The 17,816-nt window shown below is 49.5% G+C and overlaps 1 protein-coding gene across 2 annotated transcripts in view; it reads left to right on the top strand.

Annotated features, from left to right (window-relative positions):
- Window positions 1-11,587, top strand: part of SLC3A2 (solute carrier family 3 member 2) — a 40,900-nt gene extending 29,313 nt beyond the window's left edge. Inside the window, exons 1-10 of one of the 2 annotated variants that reach the window (XM_027532936.1) lie at window positions 5,197-5,236; window positions 5,511-5,948; window positions 6,334-6,507; window positions 7,113-7,207; window positions 8,790-8,858; window positions 8,945-9,003; window positions 9,181-9,361; window positions 9,471-9,614; window positions 10,875-10,958; window positions 11,085-11,587. In XM_027532936.1, the coding sequence (XP_027388737.1) occupies window positions 5,516-5,948; window positions 6,334-6,507; window positions 7,113-7,207; window positions 8,790-8,858; window positions 8,945-9,003; window positions 9,181-9,361; window positions 9,471-9,614; window positions 10,875-10,958; window positions 11,085-11,447 (1,602 nt within the window). In that variant the 5' untranslated portion in view covers window positions 5,197-5,236; window positions 5,511-5,515 and the 3' untranslated portion in view covers window positions 11,448-11,587. Of the gene's footprint in view, window positions 1-5,196; window positions 5,237-5,510; window positions 5,949-6,333; window positions 6,508-7,112; window positions 7,208-8,789; window positions 8,859-8,944; window positions 9,004-9,180; window positions 9,362-9,470; window positions 9,615-10,874; window positions 10,959-11,084 lie in introns of those variants that run through there. The other variant, XM_027532935.1, reaches the window with a different exon arrangement.
- Window positions 11,588-17,816: the final 6,229 nt, after the last annotated feature.

Here is a 17,816-nt window from a genome sequence, read left to right as displayed (position 1 = left end):
GACATTAGCCATCATCCAGTTTTCGAATGGCTAAACTCCTCAAGGCTGATGGGTAGTTTAGAGGCAGAGCCTGGATGGTTTTTTTCTGGGTCTTTGAAATTATACCTTCAGCTTTGGCAGTGTTGCAGAGTCTGTTGGACAGTTTCCTGAGTTTCTAACTATCTTCCCATCTTTGCTCTGTTTTTGGAAATCTTTTTTTTTTTTTTAAACACACTGGAAGAGATCAAATTGCCAACATCTGCTGGCTGGATCATCGAAAAAGCAAGAGAGTTCCAGAAAAACATCTATTTCTGCTTTATTGACTATGCCAAAGCCTTTGACTGTGTGGATCACAATAAACTGTGGAAAATTCTTCAAGAGATGGGAATACCAGACCACCTGACCTGCCTCTTGAGAAACCTATATGTAGGTCAGGAAGCAACACTTAGAACTGGACATGGAACAACAGACTGGTTCCAATTAGGAAAAGGAGTATGTCAAGGCTGTATATTTTCACCCTGCTTATTTAACTTATATGCAGAGTACATCATGAAAAACGCTGGGCTGGAAGAAGCACAAGCTGGCATCAAGATCGCTGGGAGAAATATCAATAACCTCAGATATGCAGATGACACCACCCTTATGGCAGAAGGTGAAGAGGAACTAAAAAGCCTCTTGATGAAAGTGAAAGAGGAGAGTGAAAAAGTTGGCTTAAAGCTCAACATTCAGAAAACTAAGATCATGGCATCTGGTCCCATCACTTCATGGGAAATAGATGGGGAAACAGTGGAAACAGTGTCAGACTTTATTTTTGGGGGCTCCAAAATCACTGCAGATGGTGACTGAAGCCATGAAATTAAAAGACACTTACTCCTTGGAAGGAAAGTTATGACCAACCTAGACAGCATATTGAAAAGCAGAGACATTACTTTGCCAACAAAGGTCCGTCTAGTCAAGGCTATGGTTTTTCCAATAGTCATGTATGGATGTGAGAGTTGGACTGTGAAGAAAGCTGAGTGCCGAAGAATTGATGCTTTTGAACTGTGCTGTGAAGAAGACTCTTGAGAGTCCCTTGGACTGCAAGGAGATCCAACCAGTCCATTCTGAAGGAGTTCAGTCCCAGGTGTTCTTTGGAAGGAATGATGCTAAAGCTGAAACTCCAGTACTTTGGCCACCTCATGCGAAGAGTTGACTCATTGGAAAAGACTCTGATGCTGGGAGGGATTGGGGACAGGAGGAGAAGAGGACGACAGAAGATGAGGTGGCTGGATGGCATCACTGACTTGATGGACGTCAGTCACTGACTCGATGGACGTGAGCCTGAGTGAACTCCAGGAGTTGGTGATGGACAGGGAGGCCTGGCGTGCTGCAATTCATGGGGTCGCAAAGAGTCGGACTCGACTGAGTGACTGAACTGAACTGAGAGGGGAAAACTTCCGTCTTTGGTTAAGATCAAGTAATCCTCACCTGTTGGGAAACATGGGACATGAATTTTTGCAACAGGGGATTAGAAAGGAACTTTCTCTGTGGACTTGGCCCTCTGAACTTCAGGGCCCCAACTACCCAACCCAACCACCCACCCTGCCGCCCCCACCATTTGCTTGAATGAGTGTAAAGTCCTGAAGATATTAATGACCTCATTAATCTGTCCTTATTGGCTCTGGGCTCTTTTTTTTTTTTTTAACTTGTTGCTTTCCTCTTGATGCATTTATTATTCGCTCTTTAACTTTTGCCATTTTAATGACAGTGTGCATTGGTATGGTCCTCTTTGGGTTAATCCTGTTTGGGACTCTCTGTGATTCCTGTACCTGGATGTCTATTTCATTTCCCAGGTTAGGGAAGTTTTCAGCTATTATGTCCTCATAAATGTTCTCTGCCCCTTTCTCTCTTTTTTCATTCTGGACCACTATAAAGTGTTAGTATGTTTGATATTGTCCCCAAGGTCTCTCAAACTGTCTTCATTTCTTTCTTTTTTTCTTTTTTAATTTGGCTCTGGACTCTTGAACTACTTTTTTCCTTGCTTCTCTTGAAGGCTAAATTCTTGAACAAATTATATACTTTGAATTCTATAGTAAATATTAAGTTCTGCATTTAGCAACATACACTAGGATTGGAGGATCTCTAGCACCTTCAGCTCTCTTTCTCTGCTGTGTTGCTCTGTTGCTTTTTTTGTCCTCCCCTTCAACTAGATTTATTACTTGGTTTTATTTGGTTGAACAGTTTACAAGTCTTGGTTTGTTTTCCTGCATAAACAGCTTCCTCTTGATACCACACAGTGTTGTTTAAATTCCTTTTCACTTATCCCTTTGTCTTCACATACTACTTTTTTTCCTGCCTTTTTTTAATTAAGAAAATTTAAACACAATTTTAAATGTTACTTTCCATTTACAGTTATTACCAAGTATTGGCTCTGTTCCCCACGGTATACACATCCTTGAGCCTGTGTTATATCCAGTAGTTTGTACCTCCTGGTCTCTCACCCTATAGAGTGCCCCCCACACACACTGGTAACCACTCGTTTGTTTTCTATATTCAAGTCTGCTGCTTTTTTGTTATGTCTACTAGTTTGTTGTATTTTCTAGACTCCACATATAAGTGATATCATCCAGCATTTGTCTTTCTCTGTCTGACTTACTTCACTTAGCATAATGCCCTCAAAGTCCATCTGTGTTGCTGCAAATGGCAAAAGTCCCTTCTCTCTTCTGGCCAAGTAGTACTCCATACACATACACTATATCATCTTTTATCCATTGGTCTGTTGAAGGACACCTTCCATATTTTTACAATTGTAAATGCTGCTGTGAACACTGAGGTGCACATTTCTTTTCAAATACATGCTGCTTTTGTTGAGTTGCTTCTAAGAAGGGAAATACCAGGTTTTAATGATAATAGTTCATCCACTTATTTACCGCACACTTATAAAGTGCCTAGGACTTCCCTGGTGGCTCAGACTGTAAAGTGTCTTGCTTACAATGTGGGAGACCTGGGTTCGATCCCTGGGTCGGGAAGATCCTCTGGAGAAGGAAATGGCAACCCACTCCAGTACTCTTGCCTAGAAAATCCCATGGACAGAGGACCGTGGTGGGCTTTGGGGTTGCAAAGAGTCGGACAAGACTGAGCGACTTCACTTCACTTCAGTATAAAGTGCCTACGTCTGAGCAGGCAGGTTCATCAAGTAGCACAAGGCTCTGCCACTTGTCTTGAAGTGCCGACACTCAGACAAGGAAAAGTAATAAACAGGATGTGATTTCTTCCAGCCCAGGAAGAGATACGTGCACAGTGGATGGAAAGTAATTCTTTCCAGGGGTTTGAGAGAAGCTGTCATTTGAGCTAGGTCTGGAATGAACTGGAGGTTATGAGGCAGAAAAGGAACGTCAAAACACATAGGGGATGACGTGCACAAAGATGCAGAGGCCTGACAGCTGCTTATGTGGCAGGACTAACAGGTGTTTGAAGGCTGATGTTGCTGGAGGGTGGTCCCTGTGACGGGTGTGGTGGGTGATAAACTTGGGGAGGCAAGTTGTTAGCTTCTTTACCAAATGCAGGCGGGGATTGGTTTCATCTTTCTGGAGCTGTGGGGGACTGTGAGTCAGATACTGTGTGTATGTATGGGAGTGTTACGTTGAAACATCTCAGAGTGTATGACCCCACAGTTCTTAACTTTGAGCTTTCATGCTGGTGATAGTCTGTTCAGTCTGGTTGGCACTTATTTGGCATATGGCCAGGGCACCTTGGACTTGCTATCATCATGCAGCACAGGTCTGAACAGCCTCTACCTGCTTGCTTGGGGTGGGGGGTGGGGATGAGTCTGGTATGAAGAGGGGAGAGGAATGAAGGGGAAGGGCAGAGGGTGAGCTTTTTCATGGCCTCGGCTCTCCTTTGGTACCTCTTCTATTTCTTCAGATCTTGGTTTCTGTTTTCTTCCAAATACACAGCTGTCTTGGCTTCCAGCCCAGGTGGGAGAGGGAGAAAGAACTTAACTTCCTTCAGGTCCTCTCTGAAAATAACCCAGCTGGTGCTGCTTCGGAACAAGAAGTTCCTGAGAGTGCTGGCACCTTGTGGTGTTGATGTCTGGATGAACCTTCTCTTACTCTCAATTCAGGGTCCTCTGTGGGGAGAAGTTGGGTGGTCTTCAAGGTCTTTGGAATACTTGGGCCACCTGATGCGAAGAGCCGACTCACTGGAAAACTCTGATGCTGGGAAAGATTGAAGGCAGGAGGAGAAGGGGCGACAGAGGATGAGATGGTTGGGTGGCATCACTAACTCAGTGGACATGAGTTTGAGCTAAAGGTAGTGAAGGAAGGGGAGCCTGGCATGCTGCAGTCCATGGGGTCTTAAAGAGTCAGATAACTGAGCAACTGAACAACAACACGCAAGTCCGAGGTGCCTTGGCCATATGCCAACAAGGCCTCGGCAGTACCAGCTGCCTCCAAGGCCTACCACTGCGAAGGGACAGGGAGGTAAGGGAAGTCTGGCACCTGGAGGGGGACACTGGACTAATCTGCAGGAGGCCCTGCAAAGTGGGGAACAGTCTGGCCGGGGCACCTTCTGATCTGTACTGAGAAGATGGATGCCTCCAACAGAGGCCCAGCCCCAGCATGCTGTCAGTCCCGAGATTATCTATCAGTCTCTTCTGGATGTCAGATTCCTAGCTGCCCGACATCCTGGCGCCAGAAAGTGGGGGCGGGGTAGGGTAAAATGGGAAATGTCAGCAATTCTCCTGTCCAAACAGATTCATCATAAAATATCATGAAGAAGACTAGATTAGGGTTAATTCACTAAAGTTAATGAAGCACACTATTACATGGGCACTCAGTAAATAGTTGCTGCATGATGAATTGAACTACACTCAAGATATCTTGAAAGAGTGGGAGTAAGCCCTGCGGGAAAGCAGGGGTCCAGTGCCAAGTCCCAGAGGCCTGAGAAGACAAGGCCTGGTGGGGGAAAGGGCTGAGTTGGGTTTCGTTGACTCTGAGTTCACGTGGCGTGGGCAAATGGAAGATGGTGTCCCGGGAAGTCACAAACCTTCCGAGTGGGCGAAGAAGAGCCTCGGAACCCCCGCAGTTGTGCATATCCGCTTTAGCCCACTTAGGCGGAGGCGGGAAGGACCAGCGCGGGGGCCGGGGGCGGGACAGGTGGCAGACTCCGCCCGCCTAAAGGTGGCTCCGTGCTCAGCTTTCTGAATGTCCGAACGTTAGGACTAGACGGTTCTAGATGAGGAAATGGGCCAGGGGGATTGAACCACGCAGCCATCGGAGTTGAGTTCCCAACGTTACTCCCTCGGCCGCCGCCCACCCTTTCAGTCCCTGAAAGAGCAACCCAGGAGATTCCACTTTAAGGGACAAGCAGGGGCGGGCCGGGGCGGGGCTCCCCTACTCAGGCCCCGAGGCCGCGCCCGCCGCGCCGCAGACTGGGTCGGGGAACCTAAGTGGAGTCACGGAAGACTGGGAGTCTGTTCTGGGGCCAGAAGATCCGGGCAGGTGTCCAGCCAACAGCTGACCGCAGACTGCGTCTTGTCTCCGTTTCCGCAGGCACCATGAGCCAGGACACCGAGGTGGACATGAAGGAAGTGGAACTGAACGAGCTGGAACCCGAGAAGCAGCCGATGAACGCGGCGTCTGGGGCGGCGATGGCCGTGGTCGTGGCGGGCGGCACCGAGAAGAATGGTCTGGTTAAGATCAAGGTGGCCGACGACGAGGCGGACGCAGCGGCCGAGGCCAAGTTCACGGGCCTTTCTAAAGAGGAACTGCTGAAGGTGGCGGGCAGCCCCGCCTGGGTACGCACCCGCTGGGCGCTGCTGCTGCTCTTCTGGCTCGGCTGGCTGGGCATGCTGGCCGGCGCCGTGGTCATCATCGTGCAGGCGCCACGCTGCCGCGAGCTGCCAGAGCAGAGATGGTGGCACAAGGGTGCCCTCTACCGCATTGGAGACCTTCGGGCCTTCCTGGGCCAAGAGGCAGGCAACCTAGCGGGTGAGTCCGGGCGCCCCCATCTCCCTCCCCGCGCGTCCTCACCTCCTACCCCATGGGCCCTTGGTTTAAATGGTCGCCAACTTCGAGCTCTGTTCCCAGATTGACTCAGACGGTTCTCTACCCTACTCGGTACTGGCGACCGCTCCCCGAGACGTAGCCCCTCCTTGCTTTCTTTGAAGGGAGCTGTCCCCCACTTGCTCTTTCCTGAGGGTGGCTGACTCAGCATGCTCCCCTCCCCTTCCCGGCGCCCGTAGCCTGTCGCAGCGTGTTTCTGAAGCAACTTGCTAGCCGCCTTACATCAGCGTCTCAGTCTGGTGATCCAGCCTTATAGGGGCGATCAGGGGCCTCGGCGAGGCCTCACTGTAACTTTGCTTCTCCATTTCAGACCTAAAGGAGCGGATGGATTACTTAAGCACCCTGAAGGTGAAGGGTTTTGTGTTGGGCCCAATTCATAAGAACCAGGAGGATGACCTCACAGAGACCAACTTGGAACAAATCGACCCCATTTTTGGCTCCAAGGAAGATTTTGAGAGTCTCCTGCACTCGGCCAAGAAGAAGAGTGGGTGTCCTAGAACTGGCAAAGCAGTAGCTAGAGAGGACTTGGGCTTCTGGCCAGGGGAAAGTCCGGAGAGGATTTTTGTCTGGTTTACTGCTGACTGGCTTACAGTTTTCCTAGGGCAGGTCCAGGGTGGGTTTGTTAGGCTTCAACTTAAAGTGGATTTGTCAGGTGGTTCAGGGACTTTGTATACTTGGATATACAGTTATTTAGCTTCTGGGCTTCAGTGCTCTTATTTGCAAAATGTAGGCTTTTGCTAAATCAGTGGTTTTAAAACTTAAGAGTAGATCCTTTGGAGAAAAAAAAATTAAAGTAAAATCTTGTCTTACTTTGAAAAAAGTTCACTTTGGGAATGAGGGGGCCAGGGCTTCATAGCTCAGCCTTCTGTGTTACACTACTCCCTCCCAACACTGACCCCCCCCCCACCCCGCCTCCCCCCCCATATTTGCTCATATCTTTGTTTCAATGAAATGAGTTACACCAGGGTTCAAATCTAAGCTTTTGTACCAGTACATAGGGAGTAGTCTACCGACTTGTATTTGTTGATTTCTTCCTTTTCCCTTCTCCCAAAGTCTTTCTATCAACCACCTCTTCCTCTTTTGTTCTAGGCATCCGGGTCATCCTGGACCTCACTCCCAACTACAAGGGCCAGAACCCTTGGTTTCAATCCATTCAGATTGACACTGTGGCCATCAAAATGAAGGTGAGTGTGTTGGTGCTGACGGCAGGTGGGAGCCGGATGCTGGGGCTGTTTGGCCCTTTCATAGTGAGTTCTATAAACGTAGCCTGGCACCACCTGAGGGGCCCCTGGCTCCTTGTAGCCCAGCAGGCACACTCTTCCCACAGGCAGAAGGATAGGCAAGTAGTACATCCCTATTTTTGTTTGTTCCTTTTCTGAAAGACCACTTGTTTCCCTGACTCTGAGGGTGACAGTGCCAGGATGGAATTTTTTAGATGTGGATTTTCTTCCTTTTGGCAGAGGAAGCCCTTTCTCTGTGGGAATCCTGTCCTGTCTGGTTTCCCATTTCTTATTTGATGTGTTTTGGAAGGCAGCCCAGTCTGAAATTGTAAGCACTGGGGTCTTCCTATGTGTCCGGGAATATGCCGAGTATTTTTATATACCTTCTTTAATCCTCTATAACCAAACAAGGTTCCTACTCATATCCCAAGTCGGTAAGTGAGGAAGCTAAGGTTCAGAGGGGCTTTAATATGCCCTGGGATTGAAGGTCCCAACTAATCTTAAATCTCAAATCTGCCTTCTCTGAAGGTATAAGGCTCAAACTCCGTACCCTGAAGACTGGGAGTGGGGTTTTGAAAGTCATCCCAGCTCCTAATGCCTGGGTTCTAGGGCACTGACCAGTTCAGAAGGGGTAGAACAAAACTGGAGGCAGACTCTGACCCTCTGCTGGCAGCCAGGATTCTGAGGTAGAATTCTGTACTCCCAGCATTTCAATTGACCTTTGGGGTCATTTGGTTCATTCCTTGCCACTTGCTAGAAGACCCTTTAAAAGTTACTGAGAAGAGAACATTTTTAGACGTTAAGGCGCAAAGTGTGGTAGCCTCAGATGAAGATGGAGACCAGAAGAGAGAAGACAGGGAGCAGAGAGAGAACCCAGAAGAGAGGGCAGGGGGAGTGGGGGTCTGTGTCACGTGCCACAGGAATGCCAGGGCTTCAAGCCTGGGCCTATTCTGCAGAGCTGGCTTCTCTTTTCAAATCTTTGGGTAAACTGCCCTGGGGCTGTGCTTTGAATTTCAGGCTTTTATCCTGAGTCTTGCTCTGAATGGCTCTTTTACTTAGACCCTCCCCAGGCTCCAAGAAACTGGGAGAGGAGTAAGTATACTCATCTTGGGATCTTGGTTAACATTTTAGGTCCCTTCACTGTTGCTCTCTGATTGTGGCCTTGGGCATGCCTCCTTGCTTCTCTGACATTGTTTCCTTATCTGTAAAATGAGTATATCAACATTTTACATATGCTAAGTGTTGAAGGAAGTTAACATTTAGTGTATAGGCCTTTTCTGTAGGTGTTAAAGCTTTGTGATTTACCATGGGGAGGAGTAGAGAAGAGCACTATATCACTAAGGATTAGTGATGGGTTGGAATGGAAGGGGAACTGAAGGCTAAAGGTTTATAGTAGAGGCAAGAAAGTGAGACTGTTCAAGGCAAGTGCCTCTCCTGAGGTCACAGGGAAGTATAGGGTAGGAAGATTTAGTGTGGGCTGGAATCTTCTGAGCCTTTGCATCAGCAGTGATGGCTTTCCTCTGTACTTCTGCCTTTCTCCCCATAGGAAGCTCTGAGGTTTTGGCTGCAGACCGGTGTGGACGGGTTTCAGGTCCGGGATGTGCAGAATCTGACAGTGAGTACCCTTTCTATGTGAGAACAGAAGCCTTGCCAGGGCCCGATAGCCTTCCCTTCCTCACGACTCTGCTCTTTTCCTTTTAGAATCCGTCTTCATTCTTAGCTGAGTGGCAGAACATCACTAAGAGCGTCAGTGAGGATCGGTGGGTGCCAGACCCCAGCTTCCCCAATTCAGCTCCACTCTGGGAAACCACCCCCCCACCCCCCCGAGTGGAGTATGAGCCCCAGGAAAGGGCGGAGTTCCTAGCCTAGAGAAACTTCTTTGCCTCCATTCTCCTTTCTTGTCCAGTACTAACCTCAACTCCCTCTGCTGTGTGTAGGCTCTTGATTGCAGGCACAGACTCCTCCGACCTTCAGCAGATCCTGAGGCTACTCGAACCCACCAGGGACCTGTTGTTGACTAGCTCTTACCTGTCACACTCCAGCTTAACTGGGAATCATACAAATTTCCTGGTCACCCAGTATCTGGACGCCTTTGGCAGCAACTGGTGCAGCTGGAGTGTGAGTACCACAGTGGTGGGAGAGGGGGCAGGAGGCCTTTTGGAAGAGAGTATTGGGAGGTGGAGGCAGAAGTGGGCTCTGGGGCTCACGAGTGTGTCCATTCCTGCAGGTGTCTCAGGCGGGACTCCTGACTTCCTTTGTTTCGCCCCAACTCCTCCGACTCTACCAGCTGCTGTTCTTCACCCTGCCGGGGACCCCAGTGTTCAGCTATGGAGACGAGATTGGCCTGGAGGGAGCTGGCCTTCCTGGACAGGTAATGCTTGCTGCCTGCCCAGCACAGTGGGAGAGGTTGTGTTCACCCATCACAGTGGTTCTGTGGCTGGTGGCGGACAGACCATGAGCCTTGGGAAGGAAAGCTTGTTTGCTAGTCAGCCCCCTGGTCAGTCACTGTGTGGCCTTGGCAAGTTATTTTCTCTCTCTAACTCTTAATCATTTTTTCTGCCATAATTGCATTCCTTATAGAGTAGTATGGAGAAGGAAATGGCAACCCACTCCAAGATTCTTGACTGGAGAATCTCATGGACAGAGGAGCCTGGTGGGCTATAGTCCATGGGGTCACAAAGAGTTGGACACGACTGAGCGACTAACACATGCAGAGAGTAGTTATGACTGAAACAAGGCATATTTAAAATGCAGTGCCTGCTCCCTGGTAGGAGTTCAATACAGTAGCTGTTACTTAGTAATTTGTTCATTCACTGGACACTGGCTACTCTTGGTTAGGCCCTGTGCTGTCCAGGAACTCAGAGCTTTGTAGGGGACCAGATACACACACCTCGAGAGCCGAGGTGGGGTAAGACCATGAAGGCGCCCACTTGGCTTTAGCCACAAGGTTGGAGGTTGACATTGAGCTGATATTTATAAAACCCGTGTATGCGTGTGCTAAGTTGCTTCAGTCGTGTCTGACTCTACAACCCTGTGTACTGTAGCCCGCCAGCCTCCTCTGTCCATAGCGATTCTCCAGGCAAGAATACTGGAGTGGGTTGCCGTGCCCTCCTCCAGGGGATCTTCCCGACCCAGGAATTGAACCTGCATCTCTTATGTCTCCTGCATTGTCAGGCAGGTTCTTTACCACTAGTGCCACCTGGGAACCCCATTTATAAAACCCATTTTTCACTTATTCCACAAAACTGACAGAGTAGTTCCTGTGTGCTTTGCACAGAGGATACAGCAGTACACAAAAGAGCTGGAGGTGGTGAAATTAGATGGTGAGCACATGTAATAAGGATGCCCGGTGCTGACATGTGCTTTGCAAAAGAAAGCAGGGTCGGGGGCTTTGAGAGCAGGGGATACAGTCGATTTTATATCAAGTGGCCTCAGAAAACCTGAGGGAGGTCCCTGAGCAGGGATCAGAGCACAGTGAGGGACTGGCCTATGGCTATCTGGAAGAAGCGCCCTCCAGGCTGAGCGGACAGTGTGCGAGGCCCTGAGGTAGAGGAGGTTATAAATCTGGAAATGAGGGGAGGAGTTGGAGAGCAGTTAGGTTTTTTTCAGTCCTCTTTTGCCTGGTTTTCAGCCTGTGAAGGCCCCGGTCATGCTGTGGGATGAATCCAGCTTTCCCAACACCTCAGCATCTATAAACATCAGCATGACTGTGAAGGTGAGTGTTTTCCACCGGCAGGGCCTGTTGTCAAGGGGTGGGGGCTGGTGGCTGGTAGGACTTTGTGCCCCGGGGAGCCCTTCGTCCCTGTCTGAAGTATCTTTATCACTTTATCACCGTTTGCAGGGCCAGAGTGAGGACCGTAACTCCCTCCTCTCCCTGTTCCGCTGGCTGAGTGATCAGCGGGGTAAGGAACGCTCCCTGCTGCATGGAGACTTCTACGATCTCTCTTCGGGGCCCGACCTCTTCTCCTACATCCGCCAGTGGGATCAGAACGAGCGTTTCCTCGTAGTGCTCAACTTCGGGGATGTGGGCCAACTGGCCAGGCTGCGGGCCTCCAGCCTGCCCACCGGCACCAGCTTGCCAGCCAGGGTGGATCTGCTGCTCAGCACCCAGCCAGGCCGTGAGGAGGGCACCTCCCTTGAGCTGGAGCACCTGAACCTACAACCTCATGAGGGGCTGCTGCTCCGCTTCCCCTACGTGGCCTGACCTGGGCCCACTACCCTTCCCCCCATCCCCTGGCCCTTTGGGTTCTGATTTCTCTCTCTTCTTTTTTTTTAAACTGTTACAGAGGAACCCCCAAATAGGGTGTTTTCTGGTTTCAAATAAAAGTCACTCCTGCCTGGTGAGGCCATGTCTTCTTTCCACCTGCTGTCAATGCAGGAATTTCTCTCTCCTTCCCCTTTCCCCCGCTGGACCCCCTCACAGTGATCAGGACCAGAGCGGAAGGCGCCTGCCGAAGTCAGAGCAGCCAGGAGGTGTCAGGCCGGACTAGCACCCTACCTCCTCCCCGAGCCTGGACAAGGTTCAAGACCTCTCCTGGAGGTCTTGGCTCTTGCTGACTCTTTCTTTTTTCTTTTTAACCTCCCTCAACAGTGGTCTCCAGCCAAGCATGGTCACTTTTCCTGTTTTGCAGACTTGGCCTTTCTGGGAGAAAAGGTGGGTGTAGGGTGGCCTGTTTTCTACAAGTACTGCAGATTCTTCATTCAACAAGGATTTATTGTGCACTCAGCATGTGCCAGGAACTGTTTTAGCTCCTGGGTTTACAGGAGGAAACAGTGCAAAGATCTCTGTCTGCTCAGGGCTTATCCTCTAGTGAGGAGACAGAGAAGAAATGAGATGCGTTAAGTTTAGAGTTTGGTGGACATGGTGATGGTGTTCAGAGAGGAAAAAGTAGAGCAGACAAAGCGGTATGTGGGCATGGAGGGAGTTTAGGGTGGGGGCCTCACCAGGGAGGTGGCATTGAATCAAAGGTCTGAAATCCGGGAGGGAATTTACTTGCTAGATGTCTGGGAAGGAGAATTCCAGTGCCCGGGGTGGAATGAGGAATGAGGAGGGGGCAGGTGGAGAGGACCAGGGATGAAGTGTGGTTGGCAAGGGGTGGGCAGATGATGAAGGTCATAGTAAGGGGCCAGGGAGCAAGGAGTTGGCAAACTGCACCACCGGAAGTTGTGGTCCCCATAGTACTCCCCTCATTTCAGACATCAGCTGTGAGTTCTGAGTCCCTGTGACTATCCTTAGTGGGTTATTTTCTAGAAAGACAGAACTGAGAAGCACCAAGATTACAGATTTACTCCAGAGAAAGGACACACATTCAAAAACCAAGGACGCAAGCCCGGGCTCATCTGGAATTGGCTGATCTGGCATCCAAACATGAAGGGTCGTCTGGTGGTCCTTTCCCAGTTGAGAGGAGTCCAGTGGAGCCCTGAACACAGACCTTCTGACCAACCCACAGAGTATGGCCGAGCAGGGAAGCTCACCTGACCCATTACTGTCCAGAGTTAATTCTTGAGGCTTAATCACAGAGGCCCATGTGGCTAATGTTCGTTCTCCAGCCCCTCCCACAGGTTCTGGCTAATACTTTTAGTCTCCAGCCCCTCCAGAGGCCCTGTTTCACAATGCCCTTGTCATAAAATCACATCTGAAGTCCCCAGACTAACAAAGACTCCTGTCAGGACATTCCAGAGGCCTAGAGATCACCTCCCAGTAGCTGAGGGCAAAGTCTAGACTTCAGAGATGATTGATAGGCAGTGCTGGGATCCTGCAGGTAGATCCACAGGGCTTGGGGTCATAATGATTCTTAGAAAGTGAAGTCACTCAGTCGTGTCCAACTCTTTGCAACCCCATGGACTAGCCTGCCAGGCTTCTCCATCCATGGGATTCTCCAGGCAAGAGTACTGGAGTGGGTTGCCATTTTTTAGGTTGGCTTCATAGCCTCGGGTTGAGCTTGGCCCTCCTGGTTTTCTTATGGAAAATAACACTGATAACTGTAGGACAGGGCCTGTGTGTCTGAGTGTCTTGATGTAAGGGACAGATCGAAAGATTTGTTGTTTAGTCGCTAAGTTGTATCCAACTCTGCAACCCCTGACTGAAGCCCACCAGGCTCCCCTGTCCATGGGATTCTCCAGGCAAGAGGTGGACTGCCATTCCTTCTCTAGGGGATATTCTGCACTGGGAGGGAGATTCTTTACCACTGAGTCAACCAGGGAAGCCTGATCGAAAGATTAGATGCCCCAAATTAAGGTCCAGTCCTTGTCTGCTGACCTTTGGCCTGGGCTGTGGAGGAAGGCGTGCACTAGGCACTAGGCACGGACTCTGAGACTTCAGTTCCTGAGAAGACACACCCTGCAGCCTGCCAGCTATAACTCCCTTCTGCCCAGGATTTCCTTCCCTACCCCCACAGGCCCTCCCCGTTTTGGCCCACATCTAAGCGGGGCCTCTTCTCTTCCTGAGGCTTTCCACCCTTCTCTTCTCGGTCCTTTCCTAGGGTCCCAGCTCCAGCCCTTCTTTTCCCTATCTTCCTCGGACCCCAGGCCTCTCCTCTGGCTTACAGTTTGTACCATCACGATTGTGTGCTTTGCAACTTACTGTGGACTTAACAGTTAAAATTGTGGTAAAATATACATAGTATAAAACTACAATTTTAGCCATTTTTAGGCGAACAGCTCAGTGGTCTCCAGTACATTCACAGCTCTGTGCACCCATCACCACTATCCATCTGCAGAACTTTCTCATCACGCCAAACTGAGGCTATCCATTAAGGAATAACTCCCTGACATTCATTTTAATAATTTGCTTATTTACTTTTCACTTTTGGTTGTGCTGGGTCTGCACTGCTGCACTCGGGCTGTCTCTAGTTGCGGTGCATGGTGTGGGCTTCTCATTTTGGTGGCTCCTCTTGTTGCGGAGCATGGGCTGTAGGGCAGGCGGGTTTCAGTAGCCGTGGTGCACAGGCTTAGTTGCCCCAGGGCATGAGGAATTTCCCTGCACCAGGGGGTGAACATATGTTCCTGGGTTGGCAGGTGGATTCCTTACCGCTGGACCACCAGGGAGGTCCCCAACATTCATTTTTATTTTTATTTTCCAACATTCATTTTTAAAACAAAATGGATAAACCAAAAGTTAAATAAAGACATTGGAATTTCCACTGGTGCTAACATTGGAATTTCCACTGGTGCTATGTAATAATCCTGGTAATGCTCTGACCTCTGTGCTGTGGAGGAACAGTTGAGAACGTGAACTTGCAGACCCTCTGAGATCTGCAAGAGCTGTGCCATTATGGGCCTCTCCCTCACTGTCCATAGGAAGGGAGGAAGGAAAGAGACAGGCGCATTCACAGAGGCTGTCTCAGACCTGCAGCTATCCTTCAAAGAAGGAATTCTCATCTATTATCTATTATCACAGATGAGGAAAGTGGCCAGGATCTCTCTCCCCAGGGCATCTGAGCTGACAGCAAGACTCACCTGACAGGGGGACAGAGGGCCACGGGCATGTGGCTCCCACAGAAAGGCACCTCTGCTATTTATACAACAAACAGTTTTTTTTTAATTAAAAAAAAAAAAATTATTTAGCTGCACTGGGTCTTAGTTGCAGCATGCGGGATCTAGTTCCCTGACCAGGGATTGAACCTGGGTCCCCTGCATTGGGAACTTGGAGTCTTAGCCACTGGATCACCAGGGAAGTCCTCAACAGTGTTTGAGTTACCCTTCTGTTCCTGGTACCGTCCTCATTTCTGAATTCATGATGAACAAGAATCTGCTCCTAATATGGTTTCCAGTTTCCAGAGGACCAAATGTTGGCCTTCTGAGCACTGAAGTCCACCTCTTTAAGAATTAAACACACTTATATTTAAATGAGATAAGATTTCACTTTCTTTTTTCCTTTTTGAGCCAGTGTGATATATCTGTGAGGAATGTGGGGACCTTATTTACAGAGTAAGGAACATTATTCTGCTATTGATTTCTTCTAGTGTATTATTCATTGCTGTTCTTTAGTTCTTGTAGTTCTTTGGTAAACATTTCTTGCACCTTCTCCATTGTTTTCCCGAGATTCTGGATCATCTTTACTATCTTTATTCTCACTTCTTTTTTCTGAAAGTTTGTGTATCTCCATTTAGTTGTTTTTCTGGGGTTTTATCTTGTCCCTTCATCTTGGACATTACTTTCTGCTTTTTCATCCTGATTAACTTTCTGTAATGTGGTTTTTGTTCTAGCCAATAGTGGTTCTTCTCGCTTCTTCTTTCTGCCCTCTGATGGAAGAGGCTAAGAGGCTTGTGTAAGCTTCCTGGTGGGAGGGACTGGTAGTGGGAAGAACCTGGGTCTTGGTCTGGTGTGAAGAAAAGTGAAAGTGAAGTCGCTCAGTCGTGTCTGACTCTTTACAACCCCATGGACTGTAGCCTACTAGGGTCCTCAGTCCATGGAATTTTCCAGGCAAGAGTACTGGAGTGGATTGCCATTTCCTTCTCCAGGGGATCTTTCTGACCCAGGGATCGAACCCAGGTCTCCTGCATTGCAGGCAGACGCTTTACCATCTGAGCCATCGGGGAAGCCCCATTAAGCTTTAATCCAATTATCTGCTGATGGGTGGGGTTGTGCTCCTTCCCTGGTAGTTGTTTAGCCTGAGGCAACCCAGCCCTGGGGTCTATGGGCTCTATGGTTGGCTTAATGGCAACCTCCAAGATGGCTTATGCAAAGGGGCCCGGTCCAGGACTGCTGCTGTCAGCGGCCCCATCCCCACTGTGAGCCCCTCCCGACCCACGCCTCCGCGGGACACCCTTCAACACTGGCAGGTAGTTTTGGTTCAGTCTCCTGTGGGGTCACTGCTCCTTTCCTCTGGGTCTTGGTGCGAGCAAGATTTCGTTTGTGCCCTCCAAGACTAGAGTCTGCTTCCCTCGGTCCTGCGGAAGTCATATAATCAAATCCTGCTGGCCTTCAAGATCAGATTCCTTGGGGGTCCCAGTCCCTTTGTCAGATCCCCAGACTGGGGAGCCTGATGTAGGGCTCAGAACCTTCACAACAGTGGGAGAACTTCTTTGGTATAGTGTTCTTCAGTTTGTGGGTCGCTAACCCAGCAGGTATAGGATTTGATTTTGTCATGATTGCACCATCTAGATGCAGCTTCTTCTTTGTCTTTGGATGTGTGGTATCTTTTTTGGTGGGTTCCAGTGTCCTATCTATGGTTGTTTAACAGAGTTGCAGTGTTGGTGCTCTCACAGGAGGAGACGAGCACGTGCCCTACCAGAGCTGCTGTTTGGACCCGGGCCTTAGCCCCGTAGTCAAGCCCCCTGTGCCACTGGACTTGGTCTTTCCCCAGGGCCTCTAGCTTGTTGTTTTGTTGTTTGGTCGCTAAGTTATGTCCAACTCTTTTCGACCCCTGGACTGTAGCCCGTAGGGTTACAGGCTCCTCAGACCATGAGATTTCCCAGGCAGGAATACTGGAGTGGGTTGCCATTTCCAGGAACATCTCCCAGAGATCTTCCTGACCCAGGGATTGAACATGCATCTCCTGCATTGTCAGGCAGATTCTTTACCACTGAGCCACCAGGGAAGCCCACACTCTCTTGTAGCATCCTATATTTTAAAAAGGTCATGGGCCAATAACTTCAGGGACACCGGATGTGGTTGTTGAGTTGACTGATGCCAGCTGTGGCTGTTTTGAAATTTTGCAAAAGAAAAAAAAAAAAAGCAAGATCTTCATTGGGATATAAAACCTCTCCCTATTCCCCAGGGTGGGGTGGGGCAGTTTTTGAGGCACTAGCCTACTGTATTCCCTCTTTGCCTGGCAAAGAAATAAAGCTACTTTTTCTCCTCCATAACCCAGTCCCTGTATTTCTGCTCAGCATCAATACACAGAGAGCCAAGATTTCTGGCATCAATACCTGTGCATGGGTCAGGGAGGGAACTGCCACTTCGGTTGGACTGAGTACCAGTCAGTGTGCTGTGTGTTAGGGCATGTGCTTGTGTGTATGCTAAGTCACTTCAGTCATGTCTGACTCTTTGCGACCCCTATGGACAGTAGCCCCCCAGGGTCCTCTGTCCATGGAATCCTCCAGGAAAGAATACTGGAGTGGGTTGCCATTTCCTCCTCCAGGGGATCTTCCCTACCCAGGGATCAAATCCAAGTCTCTTATGTCTCCTGCATTTGAAGGCGGGTTCTTTATTACTAGCTCTACCTGGGAAACCCCATGTTGGGGCATAAAGGAGACTGAAAGACTGCCCAGTGTTCTGGGCCTCACTGATTGGAGCAGGAGCAGACGTGTGCATAATTGCAGTTCTGAGGTTATGGCTGTGGGGCAGCAGTGAACTGGGCCTTGTGGGGTAGACAGAGTGTTCAGCCCAGGAGAGATCAGGGCAAGCCTCTTGGAACCTTCATTTGAGCTGAGACTGAGGCACGCGTAGGCACTTAGAGGACAGGGCCACCCGGAGAGAGGACATTATGTACGTACAGACACTTGGCTGAGACTCCACGGTCCGGGAAGATCCAATATGCATGCCTTGGAGCAGTTAAGCCCATGCGCCACAACTATTGAGCCCGTGAAACACCACAGTGAGTGTGGCTTTGAACAATTTGGGAGAGTGG

Source organism: Bos indicus x Bos taurus, chromosome 29 (assembly GCF_003369695.1).
Source record: "Bos indicus x Bos taurus breed Angus x Brahman F1 hybrid chromosome 29, Bos_hybrid_MaternalHap_v2.0, whole genome shotgun sequence".
NCBI classification, from domain to species: Eukaryota; Metazoa; Chordata; class Mammalia; order Artiodactyla; family Bovidae; genus Bos; species Bos indicus x Bos taurus.
Note: the sequence above shows the minus strand (reverse complement) of the source record. Positions and strands in the feature narration are given on the sequence as shown.